Source organism: Triticum urartu, chromosome 5 (genome assembly GCF_003073215.2).
Source record: "Triticum urartu cultivar G1812 chromosome 5, Tu2.1, whole genome shotgun sequence".
NCBI classification, from domain to species: Eukaryota; Viridiplantae; Streptophyta; class Magnoliopsida; order Poales; family Poaceae; genus Triticum; species Triticum urartu.
The window spans coordinates 464886552-464910785 of NC_053026.1; the positions used below are offsets into that span (position 1 = coordinate 464886552).

The 24234-nt window shown below is 45.1% G+C and overlaps 1 protein-coding gene across 1 annotated transcript in view; it reads left to right on the forward strand.

Moving 5' to 3' along the window:
- Nucleotides 1–9790, forward strand: part of LOC125507152 — a 46470-nt gene extending 36680 nt beyond the window's left edge. Inside the window, exon 2 of the mRNA XM_048671827.1 lies at nt 9173–9790. Coding sequence (XP_048527784.1) covers nt 9173–9790 — 618 coding nt within the window. The remainder of the gene's footprint in view (nt 1–9172) is intronic.
- Nucleotides 9791–24234: the final 14444 nt, after the last annotated feature.

Genomic DNA, 24234 nt, shown 5'->3' on the forward strand with positions numbered 1-24234 from the left:
TTACGTCTCTCTCTCGTAGTATAGGCGAAGCCCTGCTACTGTGACGCCCTGCATCCACCACCACGCCGTCGTGCTGCTGGATCTTCGTCAACCTCTCCTTCCCCCTTGCTGGATCAAGAAGGAGGAGACGTCTCCCGTCCCGTACGTGTGTTGAACGCGGAGGTGCCGTCCGTTCGGCGCTTGGTCATCGGTGATTTGGATCACGTCGTGTACGACTACATCATCACCGTTCTTTGAACGCTTCCGCACGCGATCTACAAAGGTATGTAGATGCATCCGATGGCTCGTTGCTAGATGAACTCCTAGATGGATCTTGGTGAAACGAGTAGGAAAATTTTTGTTTTCTGCAACGTTCCCCAACAGTGGCATCATGAGCTAGGTCTATGCGTAGTTCTTCTTGCGCGAGTAGAACACAATTAGTTGTGGGCGTAGATTTGTCAACTTTCTTGCCGTTACTAGTCTTTTCTTGCTTCAGAGGTATTGTGGGATGAAGCGGCCCGGACCAACCTTACACGTACGCTTACGTGAGACCGGTTCCACCGACTAACATGCACTAGTTGCATAAGGTGGCTGGCGGGTGTCTGTCTCTCCCACTTTAGTTGGAGCGGATTCAATGAACAGGGTCCTTATGAAGGGTAAATAGAAGTTGACAAATCGCGTTGTGGCTTTAACGTAGGTAAGAAGACGTTCTTGCTAGAACCCTAATTCAGCCACGTAAAACTTGCAACAACAATTAGAGGACGTCTAACTTGTTTTTGCAGCAAGTGGTTTGTGATATGATATGGCCAAAGTTGTGATGAATGATGAATGATCTATATGTGATGTATGAGATGTTCATGCTATTGTAATAGGAATCATGACTTGCATGTCGATGAGTATGACAACCGGCAGGAGCCATAGGAGTTGTCTTTATTCTTTTATATGACCTGCGTGTCATTAAGAAACGCCATGTAAATTACTTTACTTTATTGCTAAACGCGTTAGCCATAGTAGTAGAAGTAATAGTTGGCGAGCAACCACATGGAGACACGATGATGGAGATCATGATGATGGAGATCATGGTGTCAAGCCGGTGACAAGATGATCATGGAGCCCCAAGATGGAGATCAAAGGAGCTATGTGATATTGGCCATATCATGTCATGTTTATTATTTGATTGCATGTGATGTTTATCATGTTTTGCATCTTGTTTACTTAGAACGACGGTAGTAAATAAGATGATCCCTCATAACAATTTCAAGAAGTGTTCTCCCCTAACTGTGCACCGTTGCTAAAGTTCGTCGTTTCGAAGCACGTCGTGATGATCGGGTGCGATAGATCCTTACGTTCACATACAACCGGTGTAAGACAGTTTTACACATGCAAAACACTTAGGGTTAACTTGACGAGCCTAGCATGTACAGACATGGCCTCGGAACACAGTAGACCGAAAGGTCGAGCATGAGTCGTATAGAAGATACGATCAACATGAAGATGTTCACCGACGTTGACTAGTCCGTCTCACGTGATGATCGGACACGGTCTAGTTAACTCGGATCATGTAATACTTAGATGACTAGAGGGATGTCTAATCTAAGTGGGAGTTCATTAATAATTTGATTAGATGAACTTAATTATCATGAACTTAGTCTAAAATCTTTGCAATATGTCTTGTAGATCAAATGGCCAACGTAGTCCTCAACTTCAACGCGTTCCTAGAGAAAACCAAGCTGAAAGACGATGGCAGCAACTATACGGACTGGGTCTGGAACCTGAGGATCATCCTCATAGCTGCCAAGAAAGATTATGTCCTGCAAGCACCGGTAGGTGAAGCTCCCGTCCCACAGAACCAAGACGTTATGAACGCTTGGCAGACACATGTTGACGACTACTCCCTCGTTCAGTGCGGCATGCTTTACAGCTTAGAGCCGGGGCTCCAAAAACGTTTTGAGAGACATGGAGCATATGAGATGTTCGAAGAGCTGAAAATGGTTTTTCAAGCTCATGCCCGGATCGAGAGATATGAAGTCTCCGATAAGTTCTTCAGCTGTAAGATGGAGGAAAATAGTTCTGTCAGTGAGCACATACTCACTATGTCTGGGTTACATAACCGCTTGTCTCAGCTGGGAGTTAATCTCCCGGATGATGCGGTCATTGACAGAATCCTCCAGTCGCTTCCACCAAGCTACAAGAGCTTTGTGATGAACTTCAACATGCAGGGGATGCAAAAGACCATTCCTGAGTTGTTCTCAATGCTGAAATCAGCGGAGGTAGAAGTCAAGAAGGAACATCAAGTGTTGATGGTCAATAAAACCACTAAGTTCAAGAAAGGCAAGGGTAAAAAGAACTTCAAGAAGGACGGCAAGGAGGTTGCTGCGCCCGGCAAGCAAGCTGCCGGGAAGAAGCCAAAGAATGGACCCAAGCCCGAGACTAAGTGCTTTTATTGCAAGGGAAGCGGTCACTGGAAGCGGAACTGCCCTAAATACTTAGCAGACAAGAAGGCCGGCAAAACAAAAGGTATATTTGATATACATGTAATTGATGTGTACCTTACCAGTACTCGTAGTGACTCCTGGGTATTTGATACCGGTGCCGTTGCTCATATTTGTAACTCACAGCAGGAGCTGCGGAATAAACGGAGACTGGCGAAGGACGAGGTGACGATGCGCGTCGGGAATGGTTCCAAGGTCGATGTGATCGCCGTCGGCACGCTGCCTCTACATTTACCTACGGGATTAGTTTTAAACCTCAATAATTGTTATTTAGTGCCAGCTTTGAGCATGAACATTGTATCGGGATCTCGTTTAATTCGAGATGGCTACTCATTTAAATCTGAGAATAATGGTTATTCTATTTATATGAGAGATATGTTTTATGGTCATGCTCCTATGGTAAATGGTTTATTCTTAATGAATCTCGAGCGTATTGCTACACATATTCATAGTGTGAGTACCAAAAGATGTAAGGTTGATAATGATAGTCCCACATACTTGTGGCACTGCCGCCTTGGTCACATAGGTGTCAAACGCATGAAGAAGCTCCATGCAGATGGACTTTTAGAGTCTCTTGATTATGAATCATTTGACACGTGCGAACCATGCCTCATGGGTAAAATGACCAAGACTCCGTTCTCAGGAACAATGGAGCGAGCAACCAACTTATTGGAAATCATACATACTGATGTGTGCGGTCCAATGAGTGTTGAGGCTCGCGGTGGCTATCGTTATGTTCTCACCCTCACTGATGACTTGAGTAGATATGGATATGTCTACTTAATGAAACACAAGTCTGAAACCTTTGAAAAGTTCAAGGAATTTCAGAGTGAGGTTGAGAATCAACGTGACAGGAAAATCAAGTTCCTACGATCAGATCGAGGAGGAGAATACTTGAGTCACGAGTTTGGCACACACTTAAGAAAATGTGGAATAGTTTCACAACTCACGCCGCCTGGAACACCTCAGCGTAACGGTGTGTCCGAACGTCGTAATCGCACTCTATTGGATATGGTGCGATCTATGATGTCTCTTACCGATTTACCGCTGTCATTTTGGGGCTATGCTTTAGAGACTGTCGCATTCACTTTAAATAGGGCTCCGTCGAAATCCATTGAGACGACACCGTATGAATTATGGTTTGGGAAGAAACCTAAGCTGTCGTTTCTAAAAGTTTGGGGATGCGATGCTTATGTCAAGAAACTTCAACCTGAAAAGCTCGAACCCAAATCGGAAAAATGCATCTTCATAGGATATCCTAAAGAAACTATTGGGTATACCTTCTACCTCAGATCCGAAGGCAAGATCTTTGTTGCCAAGAATGGGTCCTTTCTAGAGAAAGAGTTTCTCTCGAAAGAAATAAGTGGGAGGAAAGTAGAACTTGATGAAGTATTACCTCTTGAACCGGTAAGTGGCGCAGCTCAAGAAAATGTTCCTGAGGTGCCTACACCGACTAGAGAGGAAGTTAATGATAATGATCAAGATACTTCTGATCAAGCTCCTACTGAAATTCGAAGGTCCACAAGGACACGTTCCGCACCAGAGTGGTACGGCAACCCTGTCTTGGAAATCATGTTGTTAGACAACGGTGAACCTTCAAACTATGAAGAAGCGATGGCGGGCCCGGATTCCGACAAATGGCTAGAAGCCATGAAATCCGAGATAGGATCCATGTATGAAAACGAAGTATGGACTTTGACTGACTTGCCCGTTGAACGGCGAGCCATAGAAAATAAATGGATCTTTAAGAAGAAGACAGACGCGGATGGTAATGTGACCATCTATAAAGCTCGGCTTGTCGCTAAGGGTTATCGACAAGTTCAAGGGGTTGACTACGATGAGACTTTCTCACCGGTAGCGAAGCTGAAGTCCGTCCGAATCATGTTAGCAATTGCCGCATTCTACGATTATGAAATTTGGCAAATGGACGTCAAAACGGCATTCCTTAATGGTTTACTTAAGGAAGAATTGTATATGATGCAGCCGGAAGGTTTTATTGATCCTAAGAATGCTTACAAGGTGTGCAAGCTCCAACGCTCGATTTATGGGCTGGTGCAAGCATCTCGGAGTTGGAACATTCGCTTTGATGAGATGATCAAAGCGTTTGGGTTTACGCAGACTTATGGAGAAGCCTGCGTTTACAAGAAAGTGAGTAGGAGCTCTGTAGCATTTCTCATACTATATGTAGATGACATACTTTTGATGGGAAATGATATAGAACTCTTGGACAGCATCAAGGCCTACTTGAATAAAAGTTTTTCAATGAAGGACCTTGGAGAAGCTGCTTATATATTAGGCATCAAGATCTATAGAGATAGATCAAGACGCCTCATAGGTCTTTCACAAAGCACATACCTTGATAAGATTTTGAAGAAGTTCAAAATGGATCAGTCCAAGAAAGGGTTCTTGCCTGTTTTGCAAGGTATGAAATTGAGCTCAGCTCAATGTCCGACCACGGCAGAAGAGATAGAAGAGATGAGTGTCATCCCCTATGCCTCAGCCATAGGTTCTATTATGTATGCCATGCTGTGTACCAGACCTGATGTAAACCTTGCCGTAAGTTTGGTAGGAAGGTACCAAAGTAATCCCGGCAAGGAACACTGGACAGCGGTCAAGAATATCCTGAAGTACCTAAAAAGGACTAGGGAAATGTTTCTCGTTTATGGAGGTGACGAAGAGCTCGTCGTAAAGGGTTACGTCGACGCTAGCTTCGACACAGATCTGGATGACTCTAAGTCACAAACCGGATACGTGTATATGTTGAATGGTGGAGCAGTGAGCTGGTGCAGCTGCAAACAGAGCGTCGTGGCGGGATCTACATGTGAAGCGGAGTACATGGCAGTCTCGGAGGCAGCACATGAAGCTATATGGGTGAAGGAGTTCATCACCGACCTAGGAGTCATACCCAATACGTCGGGGCCAATCAAACTCTTTTGTGACAACACTGGAGCTATTGCACTTGCCAAGGAGCCCAGGTTTCACAAGAAGACAAGGCACATCAAGCGTCGCTTCAACTCCATTCGTGAAAATGTTCAAGATGGAGACATAGAGATTTGTAAAGTACATACGGACCTGAATATAGCAGATCCGTTGACTAAACCTCTCCCTAGGGCAAAACATGATCAACACCAGAATTCCATGGGTGTTCGATTCATCACAATGTAACTAGATTATTGACTCTAGTGCAGTGGGAGACACCGCCCGAACCAGTCCGGCGGTGGAGAGGAGGTCGAACCGGGTTTGGACTGGATAGCCGTGAGAAGGTCTGGAGGAAGGTCCGCCAAATGGAAGAATGAAACAGTATCCGGCGCGTGGAAGTCGCTGTTTTGCGGTAAAACGCAGCAAGCGTGCACTGCACTCGAGTCAAACACAGGACAGCCCGATTCAGAACGCGTAGGATTGGTCCAAGAGATGTCATGATTTCTTCTCGTTTGTGGTAAATCGCATGCAGCAATGACGCCCTCGCCGATGAACTAGAGGATCCCATTTCCACGGGGCGTAAGCCGTCAACAGCACCTGGCCGTTTGCTCCCGATTCTGCGGTAGCACGGCATGCTGCATTTTGATCGGCTATTCATGCAAGAAGGCATGTGTGGCTCCTCGCCATCGTATATGCAGCGACATATTTCCGTTGCCTCTCGCACAAATTCACAGCGCATTCCGTTGGCTGTGCCATGGACGCTACGAGAGCAGATATCTTCGACTCCGCGGACCCAGCCAATAGACAGAGGCGCCTGGTCGTACGTATGGGCGCGAGTATAGGCGTTCATGTAGCCGCCGCGCCCGTATGTAGCGTACGTGGAGCGTTATTTACTTTCTCTTGGCAGCTTGGGCGGCTGTACGTGGTGTCATGTCAACGATATTCAAGCGAGACTTTAATCTCCGGAAATCATATATACACACACTGTGTGAATACATAACCATAATTATGCTCCATAGTAATGCTCAGTTGACTAGTCGTTGATCAACAGAGGGGGAGTTGTGACCACTGCAACGTGTGTCACCTCTACTACGACACGTGCCGGCCTTGCCTTAAACACGGCCAAGGTTCAACGCTGGCAAGCGGCTACGAGACAGAATTTGATGCGAATCCTGAGGAGTAAATCGCGCGACGCCCAGATATATGTCAAGCTGATATCGTACTCTAACGGACCATTGGCGTGGAGTGCCCATGATGTCAAGTCACTAAACTGAGGGACTCCTTTCGCTAGAAGATTGTACAGGTGTGTTCTCAAAAGTCAGGGAGCAAAATGTCAATCGTGATTTGCAAATGATGGGACAAGGACGGCACTTCTTGGCGTGCAAAGAACAGTAGACTGCGTAGGGGAGTGCCGCGGAGCTTCCAGAGCGGGATGGTTTGTTATCACGAAAAATACAGATGCGAGTTCCAGCTGGTCCGCTGGTGTGCAGGTTGAGAGGAATGTCTATGTATTTCTCGCACGTCACGAGATACTTTCACGCGAGGAACAGTTGTCTGCCTATAGTAGTTGTGTGGTCTCGTGACGCCACTAGTAGGAGATGCGTCTCTCCACGTGTACAGTACTCTTCCGATGGAAGTCATTTGTTGACCTTGACCACGTTGACCACCCCGAGAGCACCACGGGGTGGACGACGGCGAGGCCTAGGAAGGGGACGACGCGGAGCCGGGGAAGACGCGGCAGTGGAAGCCGCGGAGAGGAGTACGAGGGTTCACTGGTTCGGCTGCGGTGTGAGGCTGCCGGCCGCAGGGCCTGGCCAGCGGTGGGAATAGTAGGGGGCGGTGAGGCCTCTGCGGCAGCACAGCCGGCCACGGGAGGCAGGAGCATGCGGCACGACCGGCGCTGCTTTGGGCGGCTGGAGCAAGAAGACCAGAGGTTGAAGAAGCACTACGGCCGTTGGATGGACATCGTACGGTCACTGGAGCTAGAATCGTTCATATTGACTAAGTTGACAAAGCCCTTCGTCCCCGTCAACTTAGTAGGCCCACAAGTCAGCCTCCACAGCAAGGTGGGTCCCAGCTAGCCGGGGGAGTATTCATTTTTGTGCGTAATAAGGAGGCACTTCCGGTGGGTCCGAGCTGACAGCGGGGGGAACGTTTTTTTGCGAAATACGCCCGATCGAGACTGGGATTTGTCACTCTGGATAACGGAGAGGTATCACTGGGCCCACTCGGTAATGCATCATCATTATGAGCTCAAGGTGACCAAGTGGTTGATCACGGGATCATGCATTACGGTACGAGTAAAGTGACTTGCCGGTAACGAGATTGAACAAGGTATTGGGATACCGACGATCGAGTCTCGGGCAAGTAACATACCGATTAACAAAGGGAATTGTATACGGGGTTGATTAATCCTCGACATCGTGGTTCATCCGATGAGATCATCGTGGAGCATGTGGGAGCCATCATGGGTATCCAGATCCCGCTGTTGGTTATTGACCGGGGAGTCGTCTCGGTCATGTCTGCTTGTCTCCCGAACCCGTAGGGTCTACACACTTAAGGTTCGGTGACGCTAGGGTTATAAAGATATGAATATGCAGTAACCCGAATGTTGTTCGGAGTCCCGGATGAGATCCCGGACGTCACGAGGAGTTCCGGAATGGTCCGGAGGTAAAGAATTATATATAGGAAGTGCTGTTTCGGCCATCGGGACAAGTTTCGGGGTTATCGGTATTGTACCGGGACCACCAGAGGGGTCCCGGGGGCCCACCGGGTGGGGCCACCTGTCCCGGGGGGCCACATGGGCTGTAGGGGGTGCGCCTTGGCCTTCATGGGCCAAGGGCACCAGCCCTACTAGGCCCATGCGCCTAGGGTTTCCACCACGGAGGAGTCCAAGTGGTGGAAGGCACCCCGAGGTGCCTTGGGGGGAGGGAAACCCTCCCCTGGCCGCCGCACCTAGGAGATTGGATCTCCTAGGCTGCGCACCACCCCCCCTTGGCCCTCCTATATATAGTGGGGGAGAGGAGGGGATTTCATACCTCAGCCTTTGGTGCTTCCTCTCTCCCCGTTACGTCTCTCTCTCGTAGTATAGGCGAAGCCCTGCTACTGTGACGCCCTGCATCCACCACCACGCCGTCGTGCTGCTGGATCTTCATCAAACCCTCTTCCCCCCTTGCTGGATCAAGAAAGGAGGAGACGTCATCCGTTCCGTACGTGTGTTGAACGCGGAGGCACCGTCCGTTCGGTGCTTGATCATCGGTGATTTGAATCACGTCGTGTTCGACTACATCATCCCCGTTCTTTGAACGCTTCCGCTCGCGATCTACAAGATACGTAGATGCATCTAATCACTCGTTGCTAGATGAACTCCTAGATGGATCTTGGTGAAACGAGTAGGAAAAATTTTGTTTTCTGCAACGTTCCTCAACAACATGTTGGTTTTGATTTGTGATTGTGGCCTCTATCCACAGCTGATTTTTGTCGTGGTCCGCGGCTTAACATGATTCCTTCACCAATATGTAACTCGATCGTAGGATCATGTGTAAATGTCATTACCTTGAAAGTAAAGGAATCGGAAGTTGGCTTCCCGATAAAAGTTTTTGGTACCGTTGTAGCAAGAGACCAGGTCGACTATAGATGTGTTTATCTCTTCAGGCGTGAAAGGGATGATCCCCAACTCATCACCTCGGCGGTATGTATTTGTGCCTCCAATCTTTTCCTATGCTTATGTATGGCTCCAAAACACATGGAAAGATTATTTTGGTTGAATTTTCTTTTTGCAGGATGGCAAGTTAACTTTGATGGATCCATGCCGAGGGCTTGTTCCGGCAGACAGAATATATTTTGAGATGAATTTAAAGATAGTCCGTGATGGAGGTGAGGTTGAAGATTTCAGCAAAGGTGTGATCGTTTTCAACAGGGCCCGCCTCCCTAATGATAAGCAGACCATGGGTGTGAGTCTAAATAGTTATCTGAGTAGGGTGGAAGTGAGATGTGCGTATGTTGTATATCCCATTGAAGCTACCATTGAAGTCAATATTTTGAAGGGACCGTGTAGTGTCTCAAGAGTTGCCGCCTGGACTACCAAGAATTATGAGTATAGTATGGATCTTTACAACGGTGGTAAAGCAGCAGCAGAGATTGAGGCAGGAACCGTTCCCTTGAGTCGGCATGTTGTAGCTGTCCCACTTGGTAGAAAGTTGGTGCTCCTTGTCACCGGTCGTAGCGTTGGTGATGTTTTTAATAAAAACATCATCGTACCTTTAGGACGATCCAATGAGATGATGCATTATAGATTAGGTTCCGCACTTGTGGAGGTGAAACTTGTCTGGACAGCTGTTCCCAGACGCGAGAGGCAAGATATGATCAAGGATGTGGGAGACGAGAGCCTTTTGATGTGATCCGGCTGAGCATCTGTTTGATGGATGGAAATCGACGCCTCGAAAGTATTCTGTATTCTGGAAAGTATCTTTATTTTCTAGCAGACGGCTGTAGATTCCATGTACTCGTATCTTTATATTTTGGAATGAAGGTGTTTGATTTACTACTCTGTTATTCCTGCCAAAGAGTGTCTTTTTTAATGGATGGAAATCGACATCTCGAATTATTATTATCACTAGGAATAACTTAGATTCGGATAGTAGCGCAAAGCTAAGTAAAAAAAAAAAACCAACGTTGCTTAACTGAGACAAAAATACGGTGACTTCAACAGTCAACATTGTGTTTTTCAATCAAGGTGAAAAACTGTATACAAAACAGTTGCATAGGATGTATACAGGCAAAATGTACTGCCAAAGATGGGCAGCGCAAAGTGGATACAATGATTAGCTGAGTCTAGCCGAGCTGAACCAAAATATTTAAGCTGGAACGCTGTATCCAAATTGTATCAGCGTAAATCTGTAGTGCAAACAGAACGTTTTGGACCCAGCCATTCTACTACATCATTATGTATTCGTAGAATAAACAGTAAAGTAGTTCCTGCTTATATAAAATGCACCATGGAAGAATGAACAGAAAGAAAGCGTGCTCTGCTTTTATGGAACATATTCTGAAAATCAAAAAATGGAAACCAACATTAGCAAGTACAAATGGAGCAGAAATTTGAGAGCACAGATAACTATATATATATATATATATATATATATATATATATATATATATATATATGAGAACATACACGAGAATCAAGTATTTCGGACCTACGACCTCCTTGGCTCCTTCAACAACAGGAAGTACCTGTCTAAAATATAGGCAAAAATGATGATTGGCATTCGGCGGTTCACATAGGAAAACTGAAACGGTATTTTCACAATTATTTGCCAAACAATTATGACATCCATGGTACACCACCTTTGCTAAAATGAAGTCTAAGTTGGGTGTTTGCAATGCAAAAAGAAAAAACTTTCAAATGCTGTCAGAAGAAAATTAAAGCTCTACATAAATCCCATCACTTGTGTACTACACACAAAAGCATAGCAACAAATGATACATCTAAATAAAAGATGACGGCAGATATTGGATGATTAATCAAAACCAAAGCATGGCTAAGCACCAAAAAAATTAAATCCACCTGCAAACTATGATGCCAACAATAATAATTAAGAAAGAGTCAGTAAAACATGACCAATCATGGTGGATGATAAGTACATGACATGTGGACACTGCATTAGCAAGAGGGGGTATATGAGGTACCATACAAATTAAAAGACAAAAAAGAGTTGTGCATGCATGATCAGGCTTTATAGCAGGAGATCCTGGAGCAACTCCAATGCCAAACTGTATACCCACACACAAAAATAAGAGAAGCATAGCCATTCTGAGATGCTTAATAGAAGAGAAAACTAAGGGATATATTCCAGAGCAATAGATATGGACATACATAGCGAAGTGTAACAATGGTGGAAGAGGCAAAATGAGCCGGGATGAAAGAGTGAGGAGAGAGCCGATGCGCTGCCGTCAGCCGGAAACGTTTCAATGACGGTCAAACCCCTTTGACCAAACGGAAACGGCACGGAAGGGTATTTCTATAATGGCACATGACGGAAGAGGGGCATAATTGAGCATGTTTTTATTTAGAGGTAACGATGAGGTCAGACGAAAATTAGGGGGAAAATGGAAATGTCCCAATATGTTATTGTCATGCAAGCTAGCTGCAGCAAGGTGCTACCTATTATCCTTGTTACGTGTTATGATGAAAATATTATATTATTCTCATAAATTGTTCGATCTAAAATTACAAGACAGGTGCTACCAATTTTTTTTAGAAATACGTAATCTCAGTATGTTAATTTGAATAGAACTGGTTCAGCATGGTCATTTGCCATTGAGGGCAAAATCGTCATTTTGCTTACTTTGACAGAAGTGGTTCACACCGACTTAAACGGTTGATGACAAATTGGCAAAGAAACGAGCTTGTAAGCAGCACAAGAGCAACATTGGTTTGTTCGATGGCAAATGAGCAATAGCCGAGCTTGCACTACAAGGAATGTGTTAATACATGACGGACTCGGACTGTCACAATTATGCATAACCGTCAAGATAGGGCATTCATGACGGATTCTGAATCCGTCATGTATATCGCGTCATAATTTGGCCACCATGCACTCCTTGACGGATTGCCAAATCCGTCATGGATCCATGACGGTTCTTGACCGTCACAGGTTAGTATTAGATAACGGCGTTAACCATGCATTTCACATCAACGTATTACATGGCGGCCAACAAGGATTTGACATGGCGGCCCAATTGTTTCAAATTTTGGCCCAATAATTTTGTTATAGCCTTTGTGGCAAATGGCCCAAATAGAATTCCAGCCCATGAATTAGCCCAAATAGGGTTTCAAACTAAGTTTTTATAGCTCAATATTCTTTCGACCGAATCAGCTGCCAATTAGTTTGGGTCCAATTCGTACTTACAGACCATTAGATTTCCTTAATATTTCTGCACATATCATCGTCAAATAAAAGCAAATTACATAAGGAGCAAAGGCAAAACGGACCGCTAAAAACTAAAATATTACAAAAGGTCATTTGCAACGAAGGCCACAGCCCCCCACTCCATCTCCGCCCATCGCTCGCCGGAGATTCTCCACATCCCGTCTATTCATGATGGATGGCGCGACTCCGGTGTCCTTGGCGCTGCTCGCCGTTTTAGCTCGATTTGGTGCCACTTTAGTACATCAGATGCGCGGAGCTGGACGGGATTACAAGGAGTGGCCGCACCAGTATCCATTGCACTGGGACCTCGAGCACCAGTACCCATTGCCCTGGGATCTCGTCGTCCAAGCAATAGTTCGGCGCGCCCACCAACGAGCCCGCTCGCTCGACATGGTGACACGGGCACAACCTGCATCAAGGGCACCGACGCCTGGATCAGGCCGGTGGGGAGAGAAAGGGGTAGGGGACGCCTGGATCAGGCAGGTGGGGAGAGAAAGGGGTAGGGGAGGCTAGAGGTGAGGGATGGGTATGACCGCGCTGTGATCTACCCACAGTTGTCGTGGGCTCATAGATCTCGACGGGATCCGGCTGGGGGTGAGGGCACTGTGGCGATGCGGTGTGCATAGGGGCGCGGCCGATTGTGGGGTAGATGGGCACGGTGGGAGGCGGGGGATGTGGGCAGGACGGCGAGGAGCCAGAAGGGGAGGAGGTGAGTACGGCGGGCTGGCGGCGGGTGGTGCGGCTGGAGAGGGTGCTGGTTCAACGGCGAGATTTGGGGAACCAGAGGAGTCTGGGAGGATTTCTCTGGAAGAGAAGACAACACGTGGGCGGGCTGCAGAACAGACTAGAAAGAGGGGGAGGTTTGCTAGCCGTTGGATCTCAGAGTATCTGACGGTTTGGAATAGCGATCCGTGGGACGGTATGTTCAACCAATCACAGCGCGAGTTTTCCCTCACACTGGATTGCCACATCAGCAGGAGCTGTTATTTCTTCTAACAAAAACAGCAGCATGCCGTGACGGTTTGGACGACGCTAAAAAAACAAAGCAAAGCCGGATCACTTTTTTTTAGGGAAAGCCATCATGGCGGTTTATATTTCATGTGAAAATAAAGATACATCGTTTGATAGGACGTCCACTAGAAAACCCGGAGGCTCCAACTTCCAAACAATAGTTCGAGAGGACTCCAAATTCCTAGCCAACACATCGGCCGCCATATTGGCTTCTCTAGGACAGTGATTAAAAACAATAAAACTAAAATTACGAGCTAAGAAAGTACATTCTTCATAGATTGCCGCCGCATGTCCGAGGAAGTTCCCGCCGTTCTGCATAACATCAATCACCTCCATGCAGTCCGCTTCGACATAAAGTTTGTTGCAACCCATATCATTAGCAAGTAACAACCCATTTCTCAAAGCCCTTGCTTCTGCCATCGCCGCATCCTCCACAAAGGTAATGTCCCCGCACGAAGCAACTATAAAATTTCCCATGTCATCTCGCAGGATAGCTCCTGTACTCCCAGAGCCGCTGTCCATCTCAAATCCCGTGTCGACGTTCAATTTTATAATTCCCTCAGGTGGCCTCTCCCAGCCGTGCCTCCTGATCTTTGTGTTCTTATTTCTAGCTCTCGTGAAATTTTTAGCTAGAGCTGCAATAGCCTGCGCCGATCTGGACGGGTCCTGTAGAAACTCCTCGTGGGTGTAGCGGCGACGCTCCCACGACACATACCATACAGTGGTTGCCACCAGTGCATTGCGTTGGACTCCCGTCACCGTTGCCTGTAGGCTGCTCTTGGACAGAAACATGTCATCTAGTACTGATCCTCCCTCACGTTGTGCAATACATACCTCAGCCACCAATTGTCCTAGACCTAGGATGCGCCACACATCTTGTACTCGTGGGCATAAGAATAGGGCATGTTTAATACTCTCACAATCGATACTACACATAGGACATTGCGAACTCGTGATCATATGTCTATTTTCTAGAACCCCCAGACAAGGGAACTCTCACAATCTTTATCTTGGCGGGTACACTTAATTTCCAAATGGTACTCCAAATAGGACTAGTACTTGAGGATTGAACTGAGTTTGTCATTCTCAACTTTCGTCCATGTTGGTGTTCCCACTCTTCATGATAAGCTGACCGTACAGAAAAAATACCGTTCTTATTGCAGTGCCAAGAGACAAAATCATTCATCATACCTATAGCCAGAGGTATATTCAGAATACGATGTACATCGACTGGCCAAAATAATTCATTAAGCAACTGCTCATCCCAAACTCTATTCTCTTCATCTATCAACTCAGAGACACGTGTGATAACAATATTACCCCTCGGGGTCATTACTCCCCGTGTAGGGCTGGTTGGGATCCATGGATCCTCCCATATGTTTATTTGAGAGCCATCCCCTACTCTCCATATATGCCCTCTCTTGAAAGTTTGTATCCCACTTCATAGGCTCTGCCATGTATAAGAACTACCCTTCTTAAGACTACAATTCAGAAGGTCGCCCTCAGGAAAATATTTAGCCTTCAACACTCTCGCACAAAGTGATTCTGGTTCAGACAACAACCTCCAACACTGCTTAGCCAAAAGTGCCATATTAAAACAGTGCAAGTCTCTGAATCCCATGCCTCCTTTCTCTTTTGAAACACACATCTTCCACCATGCAAACCAATGCATATGTTTTTTATATCATCATCGCCCCACCAATATTTAGACATGGCCGTTGTAATGCTATTGCACACCTGTTTGGGCAATTTAAAAATTGACATAGCATACGACGGGATAGCCTGTATCACTGCCTTCAGCAAGACCTCCCTACCTCCCACAGATAACAATTTTTCTTTCCATCCCCTTATTCTGCACAGAACTCTGTCAATAAGATGTTGAAAACAATCTAACCTGTCAATTCCCATAATTGGGGGTAGTCCCAAATATTTGTCCGTGATCGCCTCCGCCATAATATTTAGAGTTGTGCACACCTCCACTCGAGTTTCAACAGGGGTACAGGGGCTAAAGAAAATACTTGATTTAGCTTCACTCAACAGTTGTCCCGAGGCAGCACAGTAATCGTCCAGTGCTCTCCGAAGACTATTAGCATTTGCTGCATCGGCCCTCATAAGGATAAGAGAGTCATCGGCAAACAGTAGATGTGAAACCGGTGGGGCGTCCCGGCAAACCCGAACTCCAAGCAAATTACCCGCCTCCTCTTCATGCATAATCAAGCTAGAAAGGCCTTCAGCACAAAGCAAGAATAAGTATGGCGAGAGCGGATCCCCCTGTCTAAGACCCCTGGACGGAACAAAATAGTCAGATAAATCATTATCAACTCGGACTTGGTACCTTACAGATTTTACACACTCCATAATCAATGCCACCCAGCTGGGCCTAAACCCCAGTCTTAGTAAAACCTTCTCCAGAAAACACCACTCGACCCGGTCGTAAGCCTTGTGCATATCAAGTTTCACCGCACAAGTACCATATTTACCAACTGTTTTTGTCTTAATTGCATGATATGATTCAAAAGCCACAAGAAAATTATTCGTGATGAGCTGCCCCGGAACAAAGGCGCTTTGGTTTGGTGAAATAATATCTGTCAAGAGAAACTTAAGCCGGCTCGCTAAAAGCCGGATCACTTGTTCTATCAGCTTCTCCTCACCAACGGACAGACCAACCATGGCGGTTTTATTAGATAAAAAAATGTAAGACTGTTGATTCCCATCTAGATGAAGTTAACAAATTATATTCATATTTTTATGAGTAACCATCACATTTAGATACATTAAAACTGAGCGCTTTTCCAGCCATCTCAGACCATTAGCATTTTTGGCCGTCGGATCTACTGTTTTAGGAGTTTTCGGCCGTCTAATCAAACAGATGCGCACTACTTCTGGCTACCGGACTGGGAGCTACTCTCGCAACAAAATTGAAGGCCTGTAGTTAATTGGGCCCTTGCTCTTGCATGAAGCCCACCCAACAATCCTTGCTCCACCTTCCTCTTCTCGCGATTGAGCCTCGATCCAATCGAGCACATGTACTGTACGAGAGACTGACGTGGAGCGAGGCGACGCGGTGCGGACCTTGCCAATCGATGCGAGGGAGAAGCGATGCACGCATAGGCAGCTGGTGCAGAAGGGAAAAGTAGCGTTGTAGGCATTGAGTGGCAATTGAAGTCGATCCGCTGTAATTAAGCCACCAAAGCATCCGTTCCTATTACTCATTTATGATAGGTAATGCGCGCCACTTGCCGGTGGCGATTAATGGATGCGGATACTATTTCGAAAACCTACACGTACTCAAGTTCATCCGCCTATATATATATATATATATATAGGAAAAATCCATCCTACCACCCGGTGGTAGTTACTCCACATATCTCATATACTACCATGTGATATTATATATATTATTTTATTATTTTAAATATGTTCATATAATATATCTAAGATATTTCAAAGCAAGTTATATTAAAAAATTACATATGAACCCATAGTTTTTATTATATTTGTGAAATACTTACATATTTGTATGTAAAAAAGAGCATACTCAAAACATGGTACATACTACTGAAAAATTAGTATATATACTACCTAATCATTGTTATATACTACATACTACACGTACATACTCTCGGTTTTGATAGATAGTACATACAACATACAAAACGCAAGTGGTGGTAACTACCACTGCTTGTAGGAAACATTTGTCATATATATATATATATATATATATATATATATATATATATATATATATATAGGGTCGCGCTATTCGTCACTCTGGTTGAGAAATAGTTATTCTTCACTCCTTCTATTTTACCATCAATGCACCGTAATTTTACGTTCCGTAAGTTTTTTGTCTTATTTCCGACACAAAAAGTGACCGTAAGAAAATATATAATCGTCATAAAAAATATTTTATGTTATGTAAAATTACAAACGTAAAAACATAGTCTAAAATACACATAAACTATAAATTTTCTTGTCTTATGACCTATATTTTTATTTTCTTATGTTAGATTTTACGTAGTGAATCAATAGAAATGTAACTATTTGAATTCCAAACGTAATTTAATTATGAAATGATTGTAAGATTATCTCAGGTGAAGAATAATTTATTCTGCACCCTGGGTGATGAATATATATATATATATATATATATAGGAAAATGGTTGTGTACTACTGGGAGTACTCCCGCTTCTCATATACCACATAGATGAATCTTTTATACCATTTTATTATTTTTAATATACTTCATTAGTAATTATTAGATACCCCAAAATGAGTTTCATGAAAAAATGCATATGAGTCTACATATTTTTAAATGTTTACGTATATACTGATGTGTTTGTACGTGAAAAAGGTATATTACAAAAAGTACATCACAGATGATATTTTTTCAACAAAACTCATATTGGGGTATCTTAGAATATTTAATAAAGTATATTAAGAATAATAAAGAGGTATAATTAATGCGTATATGAGATATATTGAGAATGAGAGTACATACTCCCAGGAGTACAGAAGAGGAGTCATATATATATATATACACACACACACATATATATTGCTTGGAGTCATATATATATATATATATATATATATAATATATATATATATATCCCTCACGCTCTCGTGTCTCATGTTCCCCTTCTTCCTCCTGCAGTAACACCTTGAGCAGCTATAGTTATTGACTAAAGTAGCCCCTCCATCTTCGACCTTACTGCAGAATTTTCCCTACAATTCCATCTTTAACCTAACAATTCCTTTGATTTATTTTCAATATTAGGCCTTTTTTGGTTTAGAGGAATTTTATAGGAATTCTACAGGATAGGATTTTTATAGGATTTTTTCTTTTAGAACCCTTTGGTTCATAGGAATGGATTCCTATTCCTACATAGGATTGGTTTCTATCCTCCACATTTCATAGGAAAATAAAAAAGAGCCTAGACTCAATGGAAAAATTCCTTTGGTGTCAACCAAATGACATCTTGTTTCCTATTTCCTACTCATAGGATTTGAGATACATGTCATCTTATTTCCTACAAGATTCCTATTCTTATGATAATCATATCCTATGAATCAAAAGAGGCCTTAATTTTGTACAAGCAGTGTACATCTTGCTTTTGGTCTATCGGTTCAGGCTAATTCCGAAGGTTCTTTCTCATATCTTGCTTGGATTGGTCTTCATCTGACAATTGCATGCCTGGTAATTTCTTCACGGGGCCAGCCAAGCCCCGTCTCTTCATGTTTTACTATCCATGTAACTAAGCGTTCTTTCTCTGGCAACCTGCAATGAGAATTATTGATATGTATGTGTATCATTCATGACATGGTAGTGTCTGTTGATGTATTCCACAGATTGCTTACAACAATAAAGTCAAATGTGTGAAAATCATAACCCGGTTGCTCTATCAATAAGCGAACAAGCGCTAATAATTTCCCTGATAATTTCATTCCTAAATACACAGTATAACACATTGAGGAAAATCATTGGCTCGCATTAGATACAGGAAACATGGAAAAGTAAGATCAAGTCTGGAGTACTGCATGATGCCTCTGGCCACATTTCCCTCTAAATGAAGAGTACATAGGTGTCCTTGAAGGTAAATAGTTTTTGAAAGATCCCTTGAAGGTAAATTTGATTCTCGCATTTGATGCCCATTTGTTCCCAATGTATATAATAATCAACAAGAGTATATTATTTTGATTAACCTTGACTCCAACCCATCAAAACAGCGTGTTTCATATAATTGTTGTTGGAGCACACGCTATGTCTACTTACCAAATCTTTTAGACCTACTTCCAGATCTTGCAAACGAACCTCTATCCAAGAAACAAAATGTGGCATCAATGTTACTATTTCTATACCATCAAAGCTGTAGTTTTTCCTATCATGTTTCCAGGTTGATTTCCTTGTGATGTAGCTTAAATTCGATGCATAGTACTTGAGCCTGAATGTAGACACTGGTTCGGCTAGAAGACATATCATCTTACTTTTGGCCTATTCACAAGTATCTTCTCATTCCTAAAGCAGAAGAAGAGCTTGCTTCTTCACAGGAGTTGTTTCCTATAAGGGAAACAACGTGGGAGAGATGAGGCTTTGATTTCAGTGGAGAACTTGATTGACCTGTGATATAATGCCCGACGGGAATACCAAAGTTTTGCACTTTCCAAAAGAAAATATATATGATGCGTGTTTGTGTCACAAGATATATTGCTGGCGTGGATTATTGTAATATCACACTGAATCTTTTCCACATTCCTTATGTATGTATCATAAAATTGTACACTAAATGTAGGTAATCAATTCTACAGTGATAGCATTACAAAGTACTCTTACTAATTTATTGCTATAATTACATATTATTTTCTTGGCAGAGAAGCAAATAGTGTTGGAGATGGTAGAACATGAGCCAAAGGGAGTACACAAATCTTCTGCTTGGGAGAAGTTATTTAAGAGATTTGTTGATTCCACATTGGATTGCAATCAGTTCAACTCATTTATTCCTTATTACATGTTTCGTAAAATCTTCAGCACTATGTGTATATTTGTACTGCTACTCAAGTGATACATGAATTGATTATAAATAAAACTGTTCGCGGATGTTCTCCCAAACTGCTATTTGTTGTACCCCTATTTGCTATGAGGCGTTGTTGATGGGAGCAGGAAATATTGTCGTACATCGCATTCCCGGTGATGAGGTCTTAAATACAGTAACTTACGCAAGATAGAGATACACCAAATTTCATACTCTGACAGAATAACTTTCATTACACGGGGTGGTTACTACTCCCTCCGTCCCATAATATAAGAACGTTTTTGACACTACAATAGTGTCAAAAACGTTCTTATATTATGGGACGGAGGGAGTATGATTTTCCTTGAACCAAAATATGCATGTGAACCAATAATTGTAGCCACTGTTTGTTACAATTGCACAAGAATCTGTGTTTCTATTCTCTCATTTGGCTTCTTAGTAGGTATCGTCTTGTGCAATTTTAGCTACCAGATGATGGTTGTACTTGCCTGAAAGTTTCAGAGGTTGTTGCTCCCAGTTGTTTGAATACTTTCAATTTAGAATACGTTCTTAAACTTTGGGGGAAATTATATCATTTATAAAACAAGATTTTTAATATAGATTACGTTCATAAACTTTTAGGGGCAATCATATCATTTATATGTTTAATGTCTTCATATGCATATACGAATTCCAACCATTCTAATGCCAAAATTGATGGGTGCAGCAACGCGCGCCATCATGGTCTAGTAATATATATGTAGTTGTTGTATACTAGTGCAATTATTTATGTCCGTCTGTCACACCAAAATATCTGGACCAACTTGTATTGAATTATTCAAGTAGGTGAGAGGTGCAAGATCTCTTTTTTTTTTTTTTACGAAAACTTGTACTTAGGAGTATTATCAAAAGGAAAATGTCTGAATGCTCTTTGAGTCAGGATGGTAGCGTAGTTATCACAAGCTAGTCTCTTAACCTAAGAGATCTTGGGATCGAGTGCCAATAAGATTTCCTTTTACTAAAAAATAAAATTGCATTCTTCATGGAAAAAAAGTCATATGGGCTTCACGAAGTTTCTAGGCACATTCCATCTTGCTGATCGATGACGGTTTCCATGACGGATGAGAAAATATTGTCATCGACTGTGACGAATTCTTAGAACGTCATCAGAAATTCGTCATGAATTAACGGGTTTCTTGTAGTGTTGTCAATGGTGAATAAGCAATCGTCTCAATATACAGGCTTTCTTTTCGAGCATACCGAGCAGCCACTAGACTAGAGTCGAGCATACAACTTCCTTTTAGTACCGGAAATCGAGCTTGTACATCGAGCGTACAGCAGCTTGATCGGGCCGTCGCGCGCCACCGATCAACGAGTGAAATCTGTTTTGAACCATGTGGTTGTAGAGCGCGACCCAAACGAATCCTCACGTTGAAATCCTTGAAGTCCATACCGTGTCCTCACCGATCCCAGCCACTTGTAACCCTAAACCGACCCTACATCTGTTTGGCAGGACAATCTCGAGTGGGATAGCTTGTTTCTCTCATTGATCATACAGGCCCACATGTCATACCCTTCTTCTTCAACAATCTTTTTCTTCCTCTTATGTAAAAAAAAAAAATCCTCTCTCTCTCTCTCTCTCTCTCTCTCTCTCTCTCTCTCTTCACAGTGTTGCTCGTCCTGGCCCATCACCATTTTCCCAAAACCAGCTCCCCCGTCCACGCGCGTCCATGTCCAACATCCAGTGGCGAAGGCAGGAATCGTAAATTTATGATCTTGAGGGGGGCCCGATTTAAGAAAACATAACAAAAAAATTACTGTTCATGCCCAAAATACAAAGAAGTGACTAATGTTAGGGAGGGCCCGGGCCCCTGCCCCCCCCCCCCCCCCCCCCCCCCCCCCCCCCCCCAACATCACATGCCGCCGTCGGCGGCATGGACTCGCGAGCCATGGAGCGACATAGCTTCAGATCAATTGCCCACATGTGTCGTATACACGTAGCTAGCCCTCGCAACGAGCAATTCACACACACACACACACCGGCGGCCCGGTGAGCAATTGAACACACACGCATGCGGCCAGCGTAGGCGCCTCACGTAAACCAAAAGAAGACATAAACTTCATGGCACCCACCACGTTCAAGGTCCGGCCTGCGCCTCGCCTCGCGCAGAAACAGCGCTACGTTACTTTTCTCCGTCATGCTATTGTTGCTCGTATGCCACGCTAACGTCTGCTCGCTGGACGGCTACGTCACGGCGCTCATGGACTTTTGGCTCGCCGCTGACCGCTCCGTCGCGCTCGTGAGCTGGAACCTGTCCGTCAGCTCGTCCCCGTGCAGCGGGGAAACAACAGCGGGGCGTGGGATGACCCGAGCCTGGGGCGCGCGACGCAGCTGGTGCTCGAGGGGCTCGGCCTGTCCGGCGCGGACGTGCTCTACCGCTCGCCAAGTTGCTCCTCCAGCCGCGTCGCCCCCATCTGCTTTGCCACGCGGGACGTGCAGGCCGCCCCTCCGTTTCTGTGGTGATGCTCGCGAAGGAGCTCACCGACGACAAGAAGATGACTGTCCACTGTCGCTTGTGCACCAGCGGCCAGTCTCCGCCTTGGGCGCGAGACGGCGCCCTCCGCCTCCACCTGAACACACATCTGAAAGGATTGGGACAACCTATTCAGTTAGAGTAAAGGTATATCCCGGCCAGGATCATCTATTTCCTGGTATGCCAAACGGATCCAGGGTCTAGATCGACCGGGGACGACGAGTAGAGGGTATCCATTTCACGTATTTAGACGTGGTGTTTATTTACATCACACTCTACAACCTTACAGCATCTTCAACAGGCGCGCTAAACAGGCGTCGCGTCCTAAATATACCCACTTTAGCGCGCGCGCGCAACCCGGCGGATGGCTCCAGCGGGTGCGCAATAACCGCGCGCGCGGTATAACCAGTTGGGCACGCGGCAGGAAGCGGTACCTCGCGCGGTGTATTTGCGGCGCCCGCTTCCACGCACGGCACACTCGACGCTCGCGCTGCGCTCTTCTTCTCCCCCTCCAAAGCCCCGCGCGCCGGCGCTGGCGACCCGCACCCATGAACGCACGCGCCGGCACCCCGCTCACCCCGTCCTATAGCCGCGACCCCCCCCCCCCCCCCCCCGCCCCCGTCGCCGCCGCCGCCACAAACCCTAGCCCGGGTGGCGTTGGCCTTGCCTCCGCCGGAGCTCCTCCGACCAGCGGCCTCGCGCGCGGTCTCTTCATGCCGCCGCGGATGACCTCGGCGGCGGGTGGCGTCGCGCCGGCGCCGGCCCGAGCCGTCCCCCCCTCCTCCTCAAAGCTCCCCAATGTGGTGCGGCCAAAGAAGGGCAAGACATCAGCGAAGAAAAACAAGGCGGCGGACGGCTCCGGCACCTCGAAGGCGAGGAGGAAGAAGCTTGCGGGGCGTGCGACGGGCGCGGCGGCTGCCGAAGCGCCGGCAAGCTCACTCGTTGAGCCGGCGGCCGGCGCGCACAACATGTTCGACGAAATGCCTCCAAGGTAAAAAAATTCTAACTTTTCATTTTTTTGTTATTTTTTGAGTGCATTCGTCACATATAGATAGCTTATTTGCATTGTGCAAAAAAAATTGTAGTCTCAATGATGATGCATACATGTCAACGATGGGTGTTGGCTCCAACAATTCGCATTGGTCTCAAACAAATGACATGCATTTTGAAGACCATGAGTTCGAGGTGGACGAGGAGGGTGAGGGCATTGTCGACGCACCGATAGGAAGAGCGGGCAATTACACCAACGCCGATGACATCTTACTATGCAATACTTGGTTGCAAGTGTCGAGGGATCCATCCGTTGGAGGTGATCAAAGTAGAGTTGCTTATTGAAACCGGATGAAGGAACATTTTGATGCTCGCAACGTGAGTGGAATTGACCGCTCCAACCGATCACTTAGGTCCCGGTGGTCGACAATAAACTCGGATTGTCACAGGTGGGCGGCATGTCAAAAGACGGTTGACAAGTTGAACCCAAGTGGCACAAATGAGGACGATAGAGTAAGTGCCATTTCATCTTACATGCTGGTGCTAACTTGCTTTGTTTTGCTTGTTGTTGGTGCTAACTTGCTTTGTTTTCATGTAGTTCAACATTACGCAAAACTTGTTCAAAGAAGAGGAGAGAAAAACCAAGAAGGGGAAGATCAAGAAAGGAAGGGTATTTACTTTGCCTCATTGCTATGAAGTGTTGAAGGATGATGAGAAATGGAAGAAGCGTGAAGATTTGGATGATTTGCGTTTGAGCGACAAACGAAAGCGAACAATTAAGTTGGATGATGACGATGAGGAGGAGGATGCATCAAATGATGACGGCAAGAGAAGCCCCACACCCAACTCGGTTTCATACTCG